The 19,559-nt window shown below is 41.2% G+C and overlaps 1 protein-coding gene across 2 annotated transcripts; it reads right to left on the bottom strand.

Annotated features, from left to right (window-relative positions):
* Positions 1-610: 610 nt before the first annotated feature.
* Positions 611-19,466, bottom strand: prkacaa (protein kinase, cAMP-dependent, catalytic, alpha, genome duplicate a). 2 transcript variants are annotated; one of them, XM_030735229.1, is made up of 10 exons: positions 18,695-19,466; positions 7,775-7,836; positions 6,555-6,683; positions 6,237-6,335; positions 6,041-6,123; positions 5,832-5,958; positions 5,602-5,697; positions 5,289-5,411; positions 3,867-4,031; positions 611-2,244 (listed from the first exon to the last, which is right to left on the bottom strand). In XM_030735229.1, the coding sequence occupies exons 1-10, from the start codon at positions 18,738-18,740 to the stop codon at positions 2,119-2,121; spliced, it is 1,056 nt and encodes a 351-aa protein (XP_030591089.1). In that variant the 5' UTR covers positions 18,741-19,466; the 3' UTR covers positions 611-2,118. The 2 variants fall into 2 exon arrangements, with proteins under 2 accessions (XP_030591089.1, XP_030591088.1); XM_030735228.1 differs by lacking the exon at positions 18,695-19,466 and adding an exon at positions 10,804-11,192.
* Positions 19,467-19,559: the final 93 nt, after the last annotated feature.

Here is a 19,559-nt window from a genome sequence, read left to right as displayed (position 1 = left end):
TTTACCACGTGCAAGGAAAACCAAACTCACCAAAGAAGCATGTATTATATATATTAAAAAAAACAAAAACACATCAGGTCTCCAAACTGCACTGAAACACCTGTATTTCAAGACCCCCCCCAAAAAAAAAAAATCTGCGATTGATCTGAATCATATTAAGACATTACCAAAATGATCACTCAAGCTTAGTGAAATCAACTGGAGCCAAAAAAAAAAAAAAAAAACATTCTAAACGTCATCTTACACGACTGTATGACAAAGAGCTCGATGCACAAACAATTCACACAAACTCGGTGAGATGGACAAGGTCTAGCACCTAAGGCCTATGGAAGGTGGGTGGGCGACAAGTCCTTCAGTGAACCAAAACACTGTGTTCAGTCAACAAACCAGCAACAAGATTTGGTCTGCGATTGTCTTGCATCCACGACGTAAATAAACTTGGCGCAAAAAAAAAAAAAAAAAAGGCTTTCGGTTTGCTTCCTTAGCTTTAATTTGTTACAGAGAAAAGCTGGAAAAAAGAAACAAAACAATCCCACACCAGCTGAAAAATTTGGTTTGACTGTAAATTGATGAAGATGTTACATGTAAGGTGCGGGGGGCTGGGGGGGGGGGGGGGGGGGGGTGGGGGGGTGGTCAGGGAAGAGGAGAAGCACAACGTTAGTGACAATTTTCTGCAATCTGCTGCCTTACAACTGAATAATGAACACAACCCAGGAGGACTTGAGCACATTTATCTGGGTTTGGTTCCATCTCCAATAGAGCATTGACTGTCCTTTTTAGTATTAAACATTATTCATGATCTCAGGTACCTCGGCACGACTAAAGCACAAAGCTCTGCCATCTTGCTTTACAGGTGATATTGTACAAAAATAACATGCACATGTTGAAAGGTTTTGCTACTGTTTTGCGTATTAAAATCCACCACCATCAGAGTTACATACAGGAAACTGCATTGTTCTCAGTTTGCAAATTTGGCAGAATTTATATATTTGTTTATTTATAAAATCTTAAAGTCAGTTTCACAGCTATGAGACAATGTTGAAAAAAAGATGGATATTTTATGTTCTCTATCATATATTTATATATCAATATACATGTATAAATGTACTATGAATTAAATAAACAATAGTCAGGAGTGTGACCACAATGTTAGCTGCTGCTAAGTCACAGCTTTTTAAACCCACCCATGAGCACTAAATAACACACAAGCACAGAGATCGACATAAAAAGGACAAAATGAACACCGACAGGATTTTTTTTTTTTTTAAAATGCTCTAATAAATTCAGCTAAGAGAAAGACAGACTTAAATGCAGACCTCATGTTCACTTCCCGCGGGTCCCTACAGGAACAGGACCGCAGTGAAGTTTACTGTGATAAATCATTTTCACTCTGATCAATGAGGTCACCGCTGCTTCAGCGGCAAGCAGCAGAGTGCATCATCTACCCAATAATCATGCCACATTGAGCAGACAAAGGCAGGTGCAGAGAGTTTTTCAAACTTTTAACCAAAACGGGCACGAGGGCCACCGCCACCGTAGCCAAAGCTCTGCACCGACGCTTTCGACACAGTTTTCCAACCAGTTGGCATTATGATAGGCACTGCTGTTGGACTTGGTATTGCTTGGACAGATTCAGGATGGAGAGGTGGAGGGGAGAGGAGACTGGGGGGTGACGAGATACAACGATCACTCTTAGAGAAGCTTGAAGAGAGGGCCCGTTTAGAAAAAAAAAAGAGCCTTAGCAGATTTAGTACCTTAACAGAAAAATCAATGCCTCAACCTGAAGAGACTGAAAACATGTCATTTACACCATCAGAAAGAAACAAATCTAGCCGAACAGCCACGGCCTATGCCTGTTCTTGTCAAGCCCCTGCCACAAACACAAGAGGGATAAATAAAGTGAAAAGGTAACAGTTGAGAAACAATCAAAAAGGCAACACTGCTGGTTCTGTTGGATCTTTTATCACCTTGCCGCTTTCATTGGGGGGGGACTTTACATTGTTTTCCTCATCACAAATAAGCAAGTTATCAGTTCACTTAAGTGCTTTCTGTTTTCAGACCCCCTTTAAACTTTCTAAATCCCTGCCTCTGTCATATATCACTACTCATGGTTGGTATCTAGAACTCAGCAAACTCCTTTGCACACTTCTCTGTGAAGGAGACTCTGATTTCTTCTTCATCGTAGTCATCAAAGTTGCTTGTGTCACCAGGGCCTTTGCACTTAGGAATAAAGGGAGCTTCCACCTGGAACACAGACAGGAAATATGCACACAAAAAAAAGAGCTGTAGGGCGTGCCTGTAAATGCAGTCTTCAATAACGAACTCACAGGTGAATATTTGTGATGTTTGTCTAATAATCTGTGGTAACCATGCAGGACCATCAGTGTGGTCATTTGCTTTGCCAGAAGCCATTATTTGAATTTCAGCTGGTAATTTCCTTGATCTCTATAAATGAATTTCATCAATAGCCAGAAACTTAGGATGTTGATTAAAGGCAAAAAATATTGCAATCCTGATTATTAAAAAAAGTATTCATCAACTTAATTAACATATCAGTTTTTATTTTAAATAAATAGGTGAGGTGGTGGGGGATACAGGTTCATCCACTAGGGGAGTTAGGCCCTCACTTTTGCCCATAAATGCTGTGTTGAAAGGGCAGCTGTCCTTGATGATGCTTTTACACAGAGGTATTCACATTTTGTAAAGTTCTTTGACAACTGTAATGCAGATATTAAAATCTACAACCAAGTTCACAAGGATCAAAAACCTCTGTCTGCATTCATATTATAGGCAGAAGTCAGTTTTATTTCTGGTCCGCTTGAATTTTTTCAATTTTGGTGCAGTGCTGTTGTAATCCTGCAGATCCAGAATTTTACAGTTTGTGCTCTTTTAGATATTTTTCCCACTAGCCTCCAATGAAATACCCTCTGCGCACATGAAGAACAGATGGTGTGAAATTATCCATAGCCACAAATGTGGACAAAAACTAAGGGAATGAATTTTATAAGGAATTCTCTAATAACTTCAAAAAGGAAGTAGTACTTGTCAACATTCACAGACTGTATATAAAAGATGGATGTAGCTACCACAGCAGCACCCACTGTTTGTGAAGTCATTGTTGAGTATTTTGTAGGTTGCCCTTTTGAGATTTGGGGAAACAGATGTCACGAGTGGGCAGCTGTGGCACAGGTGGTAGAGCAGGTTGTTTACCAATTGGAAGGCCGGTAGATCAATCCTTAGCTCGGCTCCTCCACGTGCCCAAGTATCCTTGGGCAAGCTACTGAACCCCAAGTTGGCCCTGATCCATCCAACGGAGTGTGAGTGTGTGAATGTTAGATAAGTGCTCAAAAAAAAAAAAAAAAAAGCATCGAATGACTGAATGTGTGTATGATTGGGTGAATGAGACGTGTGGTATTGGTATTTGCTAATACCTAATACTGGGATTTGAGAAAAAGTTCTCTCGGGTCCTACCCACTTTGTGCCGCCAGTTGTTTGAAGTTACTGAATGTCTTTGACTTTCTACAGTCTCCCACAGGTTCCCACATCACGGCTAACTGCTTCCAGTGTGGACACAGCTTAAAACTCATCGTAATTTACAAAATGATCATACTGTGTTCAAAACTAGTCGTTGAGACCGTAACCTCATAACAAAAGTGTTTACAAATGTCATGAATAAAGTGAGCAATATGGCCGTTTCTATATAATCAGACTTCACAACCAGAAGCGTCACTGCCTGCTGGTCATCAGAAGGACGACAGGTCGGAGGCACATGTGCACTGCCTTCTGTTTTCAGACCCCTAGACCATGTCTATCTTTTATAAAGAGTCTATGTGAACATTCCTACTGTATGAAGGCTGGTCTCTTACCTTCCTCTGGTAGATGGCAATCCAGTCGGTGGTGGCAAACCACTTGTGGCCCTTGATATCACTGACTCCATTCCTGAGATTGCCAAAGCGCTTGGTCAGGTCCACCTGCAGCAAATTTCTCAACAGATCTTTCAGGTCTGAGCTGAAGTGGGATGGAAAGCGAACCTACAAACAGAAGAAAGCAATTAAGAGTATGTGATATCAGGCCTAGGGCTTTGGTCTGATTGTAATTTTTCTGACATAATTTTCTAAAGCTAAAGTGTCAGTGTAATAAACATTCATTACTCTATATTCCAATGCAACAATAAAAACATTTAGAATTTTTTGCATTTTTTTCCCCCTGTAAAAATGGCAACTTTGGTATGAAATAAACTCATTCAATCATTTTTAAATACCCTGCAGGACTTCAGGTGGAGAATAATGCCCACTAACATGTCTACAGAGAAGGTGTTCTAGCAGCCGTTTTCAATTTTCCATGTCATGTGCATTTCCCAAAGCAGATACATTTATATTTTAATCAATCCTTCTACACAAGCATAACAGCTTGCATTTTAGTTGAGTGCCTGTATGGCCCAAAGCATATAAGTATATTGATGCTTCTCATTTTGCTAACAAGCATTCTTGCATCCTCTCTCCTCCAGTGACCCAGAAATCGTTTCCCCCTCTGCCATCACGGAGGATCTTCCAATATCACAAATGCACCTTGAAGAGAGGAGGCGGCTACTGGAGGGGCAAAGATGAGAGAAACTGATCCAAGTAAAGGAAGTGAGGAGAAGTGTTAGCATAGTGAAAAGCACCCCACTCTCCTGTGCTTAAAATGTGCACCTACAGTGTTAATGTACCTACGACTCACTAAAGTGGCTAAATCCTCCTGTGTGTAGACAAAGTGTACAGTGACATGACAATCAAATTTGATGGTTCCCTGGTTGCGTCTATTTGTTTCATTCTCTTTTGACCCCTCTGCTGCACGACACATTTTTGTAAGTAGTTGCTTACAGCTGCTTGTTTTACTCTTCTCACCACTGTTTAAACCATACATAAAAGTCAGAGACGACCTTTGGAAACTGTACCTACATATTATATTAAACAGTTTTTACAGAAGACTCAGTCATGCAGGAATTCATTATACTACAGCTTGTGCTCCGCGCTGTCTTGTCTACATTTTGTGTTCTGAGTTTTGTGTGCCTTTAAGTGCAAGATTAAATTGTTCTCTTGACTCCCATTTCTTGGAAATGAATGCTTGAAAAGGTGATGCATAAGTTTATACACTTTGTGAGACAGAATGGCTAAAATTCAAATGGGAAAAAAAAAAGTGTGCATTTGAAGCAGTAGTAGTGAGTCCTTGGTTGGAGAAGAGTGTAGAATTCTACATACCTACACAAATAAAAAGGGATTTTTCCTGACAGCCTTATCCAAACTCACCTTCCCTGATACAATCTTTTCATAAATCTGAATAGGCTGATCTGCAAAGAAGGGTGGGTAACCAGCAGCCATCTCATATATCAGTACACCCAAAGCCCACCAGTCAACTGCTTTGTTGTAACCCTGAAAAATAAGAAATAAAGGGCATCAGATGTCTCCACTAGCAAACATTTCATATTACAATGTTGGCAGCAAGAAGCAAAGTGCACCACAGTCTGAAAGTTGATGTGCAGTGGCAATGAGATGATTTCCTAAATTAAGCCCCATGTTGGTCTCTTAACTCTCACACTGCAACTAAGAGCTTACAGCTTACCTTACTGAGGATGATTTCTGGCGCTAGGTACTCGGGAGTCCCGCAAAGTGTCCAAGTTCGGCCTTTCACTCTTTTTGCGAATCCAAAATCTGTTACCTAAGGAATAGAATAAACAGCCCTGAGCCCTGGCCTGGGAGAGTATTTGTACTGGGAGTACTAGGAGAGCACTTTTATAAAGATTAAGGAGAAATTGTCATCAATGGTTGAAAACACAAACATGTAACCCTTGCCTGTATGTAACCTTGATGATCAATGAGCAGGTTCTCCGGCTTCAGATCTCGGTAGATGAGATCCAGCGAGTGAAGGTATTCGAAGGTCAGTACAATCTGGGCTGCGTAGAATCGGGCGTGTGGTTCACTGAAAAAACATGTAAGCCTCAGTATTTACAGTTTGGCAACAGCACATGGAAGTCTGTAGCAAAAGTTAACTCAAAACTCACCTGAATCTACCAATCCTCCTTAAGTGTGAGAACATTTCACCCCCAGGCACGTACTCCATTATCATATACAGATTGCTGTTGTCCTGAAGTGAGACGAGGAAAGAGTTACGCTGACATGCAAAACATGCACATAAACAAAGTGACCAAGTTATTACAGCTAAATGCAGAAAAACATGATTGACACCTAAATGCATACCTTAAAAGAGTGCTCCAGTCGCACGAGAAAGGGAAAGCTGACAGCTTGCAGGATACGTTTCTCATTCAATGTGTGTTCTATCTGCTTCAGCTTGACTACCTAGGAGGAATCAGGGCATAGGCACAAAAAGGTAAAATATGCTGTCAAAAAGGCAACAGGCACCCCCCCCCACACACACACACACACAGAATTATTACTAAAACAGGGCAAGAAAAATGTTCTACAAGAAATGTTATTCTGTTACTATTATAAATAATGCAAGCCAGAGCATCCAAGTTAATCAGCCACAATTATTTTGCACATGAAAAAAAGCCGTACCTTCTGTTTGTCAAGTATTTTCATGGCATAATGCTGGCCAGACTCTTTGTGTTTCACCAACATGACTCGACCAAACGAGCCCGTGCCTAAGGTCTTCAAACGCTCGAAGTGGTCCAATGCCGCAGTTTGCTGAAGGACAGAAGACCGTGCAAGTTAAAAAAAAATGGCACACAATCATTTTGTCTTTACATATACCACAAGCCCCACATTTCCTTTTGTAAAACCTGAACTAAAATGGACTGTCATGTCAATAACAGGTATTCACAAATTATTTTACTATGAATTGGACATATTGCCTTTTGTTTGAGGCCCACTCATTGTAAAATTATAAATGTACATATGAGCCCCCTTTCATTTATTCGACATCCCCTAAACGTGTTGTGGCGCTTCAGCTCTGATTGAGAAACCTCGGCAATTTTCCATAAAAGGCGCAACAGCAATCTGTACACACCTCTTTCAACATGGCACAAATCTGAATGGATGCAGTTACATCAACAGGTGGGCATGTGCAGTCATACTCGCGTGCACCTTTGTAAGCTGCTCAGCTCACTAAAGAATGCCTTAAAAAGCAATAACATGTTCATATTTAAAATTTAATTTCACCAAGTCTCTTCTAATTGCATTAAGTTTAAGACAACTGTCTATGATGCATGTCTCTCTCAGACAGGGGTGGGGTACATTGTTAACTGTAGCACTATGCACTGCACACAGAGACCCTGCTCTTCTTGACAATGGCAAAAATAACCGTTCAAAAATGTGGTTACACTTCACAAGAGTAGGTTCCACATCAAGTCTTGCATCAAGTCTTTAATGGATAAATTGCACATGCTCTGCAGCACTTTCACACACTGTTTTTTGGTCTGAATGAAGCTCTGAGGAACATCTGCATAAGTGATCCGTGTCTGGATGACAGAATGCCATCTCCTTAACAGCCTGATGAATCCAGCAGGGTTAACATATTCTGTGTCTGAAAGGGGCTATCAACAGTATTATTACACACACATCCAGCAGAGGGCGCAATGCCCAACTAAAATAAATAGACTTTTATTAGTTTAGGGGCAGGTCTTTTCCATGATTCTGGCTCTCTGAGTAAACGAGCAAAAGAAACACAAGTCAAGATTCATTATGAAATGCACTCTAACACTACAGTGCCTCAACACAACTAAAAACTAAGACACTGTGCAATAACAGAGACAATAGTCTCTGTTAACTTATCTCACCTGTGCTGGATTCTCCCATTTTTTCAGAAAATCTTCTTTGGCTTTGGCAAGAAACTCCTTCACTGCAAAGAGAAACAAAGTGCACATTCAGGCAGAGTTTTTATAGTACTCACTCTAACCTGACAGAGGTTTTTGTTTAGCAATTTAAAAAAAAAAAAAATGGAAGCATTGAGAAAATTATATGTAGATTAACATAAATATGGCCTGTGGTGACATTTCTCAGTTGCTGACAGCTGCTCCTATCCCAACAAAGAAAGAGAAGTTGAATAATATGTAGCAGAGAGCTAAATTTGTGAATTAAAACAGTGTTAAAGAACTTTACTCACAGAATAGAGAGAGAGAGAAAAAAAAAAGCAAAACACACTAGTACTTGGAAGAAAACCATGTGGACACCACTGATTTTACAGGCGCTAAACAACAAGACAACCCAAAACATAAAGGCAAACTGAAAGAGTAAAGACTTAAATACACTAAATGAAGCAAAAAACAAAAACAAAAAACAACACAAACAAACCAGCCAAATCGGTGTAAAGAAAAATCCTACCTAGGTTGTGTGTTCCAAGCATTTTTTTAAAATTATTGTTCATTTTTGGTCTAACAAGTCATCAGTTTCAAAGAATTCCCGGTTGGTTTCGTTAAATCAACATTTCTGCCGTCAAAGCGCATGAGAAGAACTTTCTGAGGCATCACTGAGGCCTTCAGGCTTACACGAAAGAAACTAATTTTCAGAAGCCTGAGACTTGAAACTTTGACTGCACGGTGGAATAACAAGGATGGAATAATAAGTAAAATGATGGATTTAAGAGTTCAATAACTCAAAATACTGCTCAAATGTCTGGGCTCATTTTGAATTATCCTTGTGTTTGAAAGAATCTAATAAAACCTGATGAGAAACTGTAAATGGTTATGATTCCTGAAGATCAAATCAAAAGTAATTTATGGTTTTAATTAAATAACAATATTGGTGTAAAGAGGCCCATTTTCAAGTGCACTGCTGTTGGAATCATGTTTCAAAGTCTTACCTTTAACATAATAAACTTGCATTAAGTAACATAGATCATGTTACTACTTGAGCCTGACCAACATAGGATTTTTAAGGCTGATACGATACCAATATTTGGTGATATAAAAGTCTGATATTCTTATATACTGGCCTTTTTTTGTGTGTGAGGTTTGGCACTATATAACTAAAACTGGATTTAATTGATTAGATCAGCTTCTGAGAGTTTTACTCATCTCAAAATGAAGAAGAAAAAATAAAAGTCTTTGGACACAGACTATTCCTTGGTCTAAAAAGTGAAATTTTCCAGAACGCTCGAGTTTTCATACAAAGGTGTGTACTACTCCCTTCACAAACCATTTTCAATCTTACAGGTACCATTTAATGACGCAGACATTTCAGAGCTTGACTGTTTCTCAAACTAAATGTACTGGCTTTCTCAATTAGCTGTGCACTGAGGCCTGCTGTTCTGTCTAGCGAGTCAAACTCTCCTGCTCTCGGGGAGTAGTACACACTTTTGTATGTAATCAGCCAGGTTTCTTTATCCTGCATAAAACAGGCTTCATTTATTAGAACAAGAGCGCTACGGGGTTTTGGAAGAAATGTGTCTTTTTTGGCTAATTCAGGACAGCAATTAACCAACTATGGTTGATGCATTAAATAAATAAACCAATAATATGAGTACAATTGCACTTGTACACAGCTTAATGGTATAAAGAAGGAAAGAAAATTGTTTTTCCTTTAGTGAAAAAAAAAAAAAAAGAAGAAGAAAGTGAAATTCCTAATTGGCTCCAAACATATGAGTGGTAGTATCATTCTGTGGACAGACTGTAACAACTTCGCACACACAATGTCATTTGGAGAAGTTTATTCTTTACCCTTATCTTTATGGGGTTAATCTCAGTGCTCTGTGGGAACATGCAGATAACCAAGCCTGCCTCATTCTTCCTTACTGTCTGTGCAACAGGCACAGCTGCTGAGCTGAGGTGTGCTATTTATACTGCCAGCACTGGAAACAAGATGGTGCCAGTTGTAAACGAACAACTGCTTTTAGAAAGTTAAAATTAAGTCCACTTTTCTGTGTTGTTGTTACTATTGCAAAAATAATCAAGGACAGAGAACTCCTCCATGACTTTAAATAATCAGAAACTGAATTCAAACTGAATTCAAGTTAGATACAGTGGATAATTACTTCAAATCAGTAGTAAAACTGCAAAAATGTATGGCTCTATTAAAAGAAATGTTAAGGCTTTAATGATCATGTGGAATTTCTGTCTGCTTAGGCGATCAATAAAACAGCCTAGGGCGCGGTTTAAATTAAACCAGTCAGCTGTCAATAGTGAAAGTGCTCAGTCATTTACTCATCAGCTTTGTGACAGGGTGATGGGGCTAATGTCCATTTGGAGTGATGTCTGAATCAGAAAACTGAAAATATGGAGGAAAAAACTGCCCATTTATAAATGTCTCATACAAGCATTTATGCATCTCTCACACACACACACACACACACACACACACACACACACACACACACACACACACACACACACACACACACACACACACACACACACACACACAAAAGACAAAAGCTTAATCCTCATCTAGCAAACAATTTCCTGCAAATTCTCAAAAGACCAGCAGCTCCAACAATAGGATGGGAGAAGGCAAGCAAGAACGCCAAAGACTAAAGTTCCCATAAACATGTCAGGAGCACTGCGGCTCTCATAGCGAGCAATGGAAGCAGAACAGCCACCAGGGAGAAAACATTTCCTGTGAATGTTCCACAACTTCCACTTCCAAATAGAAAGAGCCATTACTGGAATAACTTGGAACTACACAAAGGAAAGACATGGATGCTGCAGGAAAAAAAAAAAAAAAAAAAAAAAAAGCAGCTGGGAGCTAAATGACCACATCAACAGGATTGGTGTCTAGGAATACCAACGAAGTTGCAGGTGATCCAAAAAAAATAAAAAATATATATAAAAAATAAATTCCACACTCATTCTCCTGTAGCTCCAAATCTTACCATCTGGGAGAACTATGGGTACCTCTGGTGCTGCAGCATCTGCCGAGCGCGACCCCGATTCACTTGAGCGTGAGGATGACTCCCTCTTCCCTGCATGCCTTCTGGAGCTCTTCCTGTCACACATTAGCCCAGCAAAGTCTCCCCTATACTTCTTTTTGGCCTCTTCCTCACAGCTACTGACTCATGACCTATCCTGCTCCTCTGAGAGCACTGTGGTCAAATCAGCAGCCCCGCGCATCCACAAAAATCCAGTCAAGTGTCCCTGCTGGCAGCCTGTCTTCAGTCTTTCCTGTGTCTTTCACTTTGCTGGAGACCCAAGTTCAGAAAGCAGCATCCACCTCCAGTGTGCACTCAAACATAGCATGGAGAGCAGTGCTGCTCCCATTAGACTCATGCAGATCAATTGGTCCCTTGCTTGGTTTGTATCAATATTTATCCTGTACACAAAGTACTCACTGCTGTTCCCTCTCATGGCAGACACACACACACACACAGACACACACACACTGTATATTGATCTAAACAGGGGCATAATCACCAGGGGGATGGGGCATAAAACACTAGCTGGTATATTTATCCAACCCAGAGAAGTCCTATGGAAAACTAGGCCTAAGCAAAGACCCTTGAGATGAACTAGACACATCTAGCTGCAGCTAAAACTTTCCCCAATTAGCAGAACCAATCAGATGTCACTGATGAAAAACTTTCAGAGAGACGATCTGGGTGTTTTCAGAAACATAAAAGTGGCGTTCTCGGGAGACGCTAGCAAAACAGGAAGGCACAAACCACAGTGACCCCCCCCAACACACATACACAGCCCAAAAGCACCAGAGTCTGTTAAGTGCCAGGGCTGAATTGATCCTCCAAAAATCAATCCCACACCTCTCCCCTGGGCCTCAGTGGCCCACTCTGACGCAGGAACAGAAGGGTTATATTAGGGCGAGTTGACCGACATTAAACCGCAAAGTGTGCCAAATAAGGTCTGAGTCTACACCAGGCCTTGTTCAGACAGCATACAAGCCCTTCTCATGCATAAGAAATCAGTAAATGGGAAAGAGAAAAAAAAAAAAAAAGAAAAAAGAGCTGCATGTAAACTAGAAATGAGGTTGGATGTCTGTAAAGGTGAGAACTCAGCTTTCAGCCATGAAATGAAAACAGGCAGGGTACATTTACTAACAAAGCCACCAATGGGGCATGTTTTACTATCTTAAACAGAACTGCCTGGTTAAATTACTGACCACTTCAGGAGCAGGGAAGTTGACAGCCTAAGTTGACAGCAATTAGACCAATCTTATTTACATGCATGATATGCATTTGTCAAATTTTGCAATACCAGAGGGGGGGGGAATAAAATAAAAAAAAACACCTACTCTGGTCTTTTAAGTGGTTTTAATATAATGTATTAATGGTCACCAGGAGCGCTGTAAAGTGTTTTGAGAAGGGAGCTGCAGTAATGGCACACCCTTCTCTGATGGCTCTAATCACGAGACATGAAATTAATACAAGTCAACCTTGCCAGGTAGCATAATAATTGGTCAACAGACGAGAGTGCAGTAAAGACAGATGAAAGATGAAGAAAAGAGAGCAGAGGTGCACCAAGAGAGGAGCTTTGTCTGCTGGTTAGACTTTGAGGTTTTGTAAGATGAGAATCTTTTTGCTTTATTTCTTGTCACGCTGCTTCTGTGCTCAGACTTTAACTGTGGGTGGGGCTCGGGCAGCTCCTCCACACATAGTGACAGGAAACCAGGTGAGACACAGGTAAAGTGTTACTTGAGGCTAACGCGTGTTTTTTCCTGACAACAGAATGTGTGCCACCAAATCCAGAAGAGTAAGTCCAAGAGACGTTTTTATTTACATGCATGATATGCATTTGTCAAATACTGCATACTGTTATATATTCAATATACACTCCCTATAGGAATTAGCTAATGTAAACCTACACTCAACCACTTTATTATTAGGCACACCTTGCTAGTACTAGGCTGAAGTCCTTTTGCTGTCTGTGGTCTTCTGCTGCTGTAGCCCATTTTCTTCAAGGTTCCATGTGTTGTGTATTTAGAGATGCTCCTCTGCATACTCTGCAGTGTGGCCATTCACCTCTGACCTCTGGCATCAACACGGCATTTTCGGCCAGAGGAGATACACTCACTGGGCATTTTCTCTTTTTTTTAGACCACTCTCTGTAAACTCTAGAGATGGCTGTGTGGGGAAAATCCCAGTAGGCCAGCATTTTTTGAAATACTCTGACACTAACAACCATGCCACGTTCAATGTCACTTAAATCACCTCTGAACTTCAGCAGGTCCTCTTGACCTGACTCTAATAAATATAAAATGTTTGCAGAGCAGGAGCAAGTCATAATTGTGTCTACATGCCTATTAAATGCACTGATTTGTTGCCATGTGATTGGCTGATTAGATATTTGCTTCCAAAGCAGTTGAACAGGTGCTTTATAAAGTGGCAAAATGTTAGAATCTTTTAAAATAAATAAATAAAATACAGTGATAAGTTTTAGTCATACCACCTGGCACTACTTTCATGCACTATTCACTTCAACCGCAATGCATGTCACAGGCAGGTGAAATGCCTGCAACCACCAGTTTCATTGTGTAATTTCAGCTTTACAACTGCTACATATTGCAATGTTCCAGGGCAAACAAAATTAAGCAGCAAGGGAAAGTATCCCAGATTCTGAAATAGCTATAGAAGATATTGATCCCCCCCCCCATTGTTCACAGCAGAATGTTGAATCTTTTCCACGTGTGGCAGCGTCCCTGTGTGCCATCAGTAATCACTGTTTGCTCCCATACTTTGACATCCGGGCTGACTGTGTGGCCACACTGGGCGTGCAAAGGTTACAAAACAATGTGGCAAACATATCAAGCCAAAAATGACTACTACTTTTTTTTTTTTTTTAATGTTACTTTTGGTGTTGCTACTGTGTGAAAGGGCAACAGTGACAAGAATACTCCACTCTGTTTATACTCCACTCTGCATTTAATCACTAGTTATTATTAATCTCTGGCTCTCTTCCACAGTGTCTTTTGTCTTGAATCTCTCCCCTCAGCCCCAACCGGTCACCGCAGATGACCGCCCCTCCCTGAGCCTGGTGCTGCCGGAGGTTTCTTCTTGTTAAAGGGGAGTTTTTCCTTCCCACTCTCGCCAAGTGCTTGCTCATAGGGGGGTTGTTTTGACTGCTGGGTTTTTTCTGTAATTATTGTAGGGTCTTTACCTTACAATATAAAGTGCCTTGAGGTGCTTTATATTGAATTGAAGCATACACATTAACAGAGCCAGTCTTCCTCCCTGCGAGTTTTGGCACTGTGAGGCTAAAAGCTAACTGGATATATAAACTATATAGCAATATTTTAAACATTTCTGCTGTTCCTCTTGAGGCTCTCATTCACATAGGATTGCATTACAATATGCCACGGAGAGCAAGTCATTTTAAAAATCAATAAACACACAGATTTACACTACTATGAATGCCTGTTGATCCAAAGAAAGCTCCTGTTGCTTGTCCAACCACAAAGTCTCAGCAGTTTTTCCTGTGCATGCTTCTGGGTCTCAGGATCATTCACTGCTGAGTGTCAGTTTGCCATGCTGCCAGTTCAGTGCTGTAAGCTCATCAGAGATGGCTGATTGGCTTTCAAAAGTAAGGTCAACCGATAAGCAGTGCAGGCTTACAACAAAAAAACCTTTAACTGTTACACAAATCAGCTGCATGCAGAGCAGGGGCAGGTCATGAACCCCACAGATATTTATAGATGGAATTGTACTTGGATTGAGTGCTACCTCATTATACTGTCACGTTTAAAAACACACACACACACACACACACACACACACACACACACACACACACACACACACACACACACACATCCTGTGTCACAACTGGCTGTGACCAAGGTCTTGCTCATATTTACAGAGCCCGCATTTCACTCATTTACAGTTTCAGATTTTTTTTTTTTTTTTAACAACAACAGCCTTACATACTTTAAAAAAAAAAAAAAAAAAAGCAGTTTTTCCCTGTCATCCTTTACACTGCACCAACACCTCTCTTCAACAGGACTGCACACAACTAGTCAACTACACGTTTAAACATTGTTGCCCTTGCTAGTCGGCACCAAAAATACTAGCCAGTCAAACATTATTTGATAAATGTAAAGCATTAATGGTTATAAGACGTTCCCACGCCACCCACCCCTGACAGGTCCTGCAGCTCAGACAGATGGCTGTGGCCCTCTCTCTCTCGTTGTGATGGGAAGTTTTAAACAAGCGAGATGGGAAATAACAGATGAAGCAGTGCAGTTCTGCAGTACTTTGATGTAGAAAGTGAATGACTGTGTACCAACTGTGTCAGAGTAAACTGGCATATAATAAACATGTGACTGAAGCCTGCAAGAAAAAAGGATGTTGGTGCCAGCACTGTTAACTAACCTGATGGTGTGTGTGTGTGTGTGTGTGTGTGTGTGTGTGTGTGGGGTGGTGTTATTAATGCTGCTTACAGACTGGTTGACTAGTCTGAGTTTTTTCTCCCGTTCATAAGACTAATTAACTACACACCACATCACTACTTTTCACCCTGTCTGAAACTCCGTTTTAGCTCATCTTCCTTTAATGCCACCCTTCACTAAAAGTCCCGTCTGCTCTGACTGGTGAGCAGATCCAGCTAAAATGAGGTAAGATGATGCTACATTTGTTTGTGAGCAAAAATCGAGAGATTGTAACATGGGCACAAGGAAAGAGAGACAGGACCAACATTTTTATAACTGCGATATAAGACATTGGTATTGACCTTGAGTGTATTTCCTAAGACACCTTTTAATTCTCCACACATGTATTAAGGGGTATGCCAGCTTAGTTTAGGTTGCTCTGTACTATAAAAAGCACAAAGGACACAATAATGCCCAGCCCTTATTTACTGGGCTCAAATCTGTCTCAAAGAGTTTGATTTTCACCAGACTTTCACTTGGAATAAGATTTGAGATCAAGACTTTTTGGGGGATTTTAACAAACCATTTCTTTTAGGTGGGTGCTGAAGGTTTTCATGGTTTAAAATCACAGAGATCCAATCACTTGAAACTTATCCAGGCTACCCATCGGCAGCTATGTAGTTTGAAGAAAAAAAAAAAACATTAGATTGACAGCCAAATCCAAAGCTGACCCGCTTATGATAATTACAGAGCCATTATGTAAATATGTTACACAGTGATGTCATTACGTTACAGAGGAAAAAACTCAACTGCCAACAAGGCTTTTCAGACAGTTCAGAAGCAATGTTTCCTGTGGGAGGGAACTGAACTTTGGGGTTTATAATATGGCCGACCTTTTACATGGACAAAAAAGCTTTAAAAACACACTAAAGCAAAGGGTACGTTCTGCTGAACACAATGGGAACACTTGAAATATGAAGATATAGAAAAAAAAAAAATCTCTTAAACTAGAGTCAGGAAGACAATGACAAAAGCAAAAGAAAGTCAAAGAATGAAATATTCATTTTCTGCTGTGTAGTTGCAGGCTGATAGCATTTTGCTGTGCAGCATAGCACACAGAGAAATGCCCTCCTTTTCACTGTAACTATAAAAAACATTTGGTAACTGAGCAGAGACAAACATCAGGCTGCTCTGCTCTGTGTATGTATTTTTATACACGAACATCAGACACTCAATCCACCAGTTCATGGGATTAATTTAGCGAAACGTTATCAAGAAAACACAGCTTGGTTATCTGTCAGATGTTTCCCCTCTGCCTGTGAAAGACTAAGCTAATGGGACATAGCATAAGCTACAGCTCCACCCCTAACCCACGTTACTGTCCCGCTCCAGAATAAAAACTCACTCCAGTTGCAAGCCTCTAGCTCCTCCTGTGGTTGGTCATGTCTGCCTTCTCCACTGCCTAGATCCCCTAGACAGGGTCCAGCTCGATGAAACAGCCTTCCTGCCAGCTTGTGAATAACAGACATCATACAATGCTGGAGGGAAGCCAGCTGATGTGCTGTGTAGACTTTTAAAAACTGCAGTACGTCCAGATATTTTACCAAGGAGGAATTCCACAAAATACACTACAAACTGCGTCTTAAAGGCCAAAACTTCAAGCTATCCTTGTATGGCTGTGTTTAGTCTATAGAGTAGAAGAGGCGATAACCAACTGTGCAAGCGCCTGGGCTGGAACTTCCTTGCTCCTTCACTTCCTGCTGCTGTTCACTTGTCTGTCCGCCCTGCTTCTTCCTGTGGGTCAGCTCCGCGCAGCAGTTCAGCGGCTCTCTTGCCTGCCCAGCCTGGAAAGTTCGGACGCAACACGTGCTAGGCACCTGGACCTGCTCTCAACACTCTCCTTTCATTTTACGCAGGAAACAAAGGGGGCTGCCATGTTGTCCTTAATCTCCAGCCGCTCTGTGGAAAATTAAGCTCCTGGGTGTGGTCTTTCAACCCCTTGCCTGCACCTGTCTCTGTGGATCACAGAGGGGCCCCACAGCGATCAGGCTGATAAAAATGTTAAGTATGACATATGAACAAACTGTCCAACAGCAGTACCTCCTCTGCTTATGTTTTGAACCTACTAATCCTTTAGTTTCCTTTACTTCTACAACCCTGAGATAAAAAACAAATAAACAAAACACACAAACAAAAAACAACTTTGATCCAGGGCTCCTCAAAGTCCTGGCCTTGCTACATGGATAACAGTACAGAGAGACTGGAGGCCATTCTTCACACTTACTCGCTACCAGCAGCAAGGAGCTGACATTCATTTAACAGGTACTCGTTCAGACTTTGCGCACTAGAGCGTCATTTATGATGTTATGGAAACATAAACCGGTGTCCTCCCTAAACTTTTCCTCAACTCGTGATGCAGACTAAAAAGGAACCTCAAATGTTTGGACTGAGTTAACAAGTAAGAAATGCACTCATTTTTTAAATGCCCATTAACTGTAAATAATTACCATTTATTATGGTTGCTTATTTCTTTTATTTAAAAAAAAAAAAAAAAGTGGGAAAACAAAAAGCGATGATCCTCTCTTTCTCCACATTACGCACACAAACATGCAGATGAACACATATAAATGTCCTTGTTCTAAATGCTGCTCATCACATGTTGTTCAAGAGACTCCTCATCTTCCAAGTTTGTGCCTGGAGAGAAATTACCCTCATGCATCATATGACCCCATCCTGGTGGCTTTTTTTTTTTTTCCTTTTTCCTTCCACTGATAACAGCTAATCTTCCTCTATGATGAGACTCACTGCACTAAGATCCCACTCATCACTTAGTGTAAACATCCTGAAACAGTATGTGCATCTCTTCTGTTGCTTCAAACACAGAGAGGAAAGCTTTGTCCTGAAGTTATCAGAAGAGGTGCACAAGAAAGCAGCTGCACACTGGGTTTCGTGTTTGCAGTGTTACTGCCGCCTTTCATAACCCGATGTGAGGACCTAAAAAACGCAAACCGCAAGGAAACCTATGACTGTTGTATGAGGCTAATTGTTGTCATCCGCACTGGTAACTCTGAATATAACCTCGGGCTCGCAGTCACGAGCTTTCCCACAGGATGAACAGAGAAAATGAATAACATCCCCTGCTGTGCCGATTAGATGACCACGGCCTGACAGTAAAACAACTTGGCTGAAAGTGCATTTGTGGAGGTGTCTTTCGTGGCGTTTCACCCATAGGTTAACAACCCCAGTGAATTACAGTTCTCTACATTAGGAAAAAGTGTCAAACCGTTTTAATATGGTCTCATTATGGATGCACTGTACATATGTTAGGTTGCATACTTTATATGTCGCTGCCATTATGGGAAACAGGAAATGACTATAGCAAATGGATCTAATTAGGCAGGCGGCATGATACAGCTAGCTGCTGTAACTTAGGGGTAAAGGGTACAACTCACCACTCTCCATCTCATTGCCCTTCTTTGCTGTGGGCGTGTTGCCCATGATGGCAGGCTGATGGTGGAGTCCCTTGGCTCGTAATCAGTGTTCCTTTACAAGTCGCTGAGTGTTGCTACACTGTTACCGCAAGCCGCTGGACACAATGAAGCTGACAACTAGCTACTAGCTAACAGCTATCATTATTGACTAACTGTAAATGTAGTTCAAAGCAGCACGCTTCCTTAGTGATTTTGGGGAAACTCAAAAGTCTGCACCAAGCGTTATCCGCTGTAAGTTAGCTAAACTTAGCGTCTTAGCTCGCAGACAGCCAGCGGATGTCAGCTTGGTAGCGTTCGCTCGTCGATTTCCCAAGCAAGCACGGACAAATCAAGTTGTCAGTCAGTTGTTATTTATTTCCACAGAGGGGTTGGTTTTATCCACAAAAGAAAAATCTAGTCCGGACACAGACCGTCGAAAACCACTTCCGTCTGTCTAACTAGCAAGCTAGTTAGCTTCTAAGCGTTCCTCGCAGTCTGGCCTTAACTAACCAGGTGCTATCTCAATGTCTGCAGGCCTTCTCACTTGAGGCCTGGATTTGGGGAAAAAAAATGTCCAGTATTGTCGTTTTTTCCCCCGCTCTTTGTTATCCTGGAAGATTTTTCTCCATTCGTTTCCAAAGAAGCCGTCAAGTGCAATGGTTTCCTGGGACCGACCACCTGATAGTCGATTCCTCAGATCAACAGACCCCTTCCATTAATCTTCAGACCGCAAGGGAAACTCCAGTCATCCATCCACCCGGTCCCGCCTCTGCCTGCTTCTGATTGGCTCCGCTCACAGACACTTACGTGCGAGGCGTCGCTACTCGAGCGCTGATTGGATAAGCAT

This window comes from Archocentrus centrarchus, chromosome 8 (assembly GCF_007364275.1).
Source record: "Archocentrus centrarchus isolate MPI-CPG fArcCen1 chromosome 8, fArcCen1, whole genome shotgun sequence".
NCBI classification, from domain to species: domain Eukaryota; kingdom Metazoa; phylum Chordata; class Actinopteri; order Cichliformes; family Cichlidae; genus Archocentrus; species Archocentrus centrarchus.
Note: the sequence above shows the minus strand (reverse complement) of the source record. Positions and strands in the feature narration are given on the sequence as shown.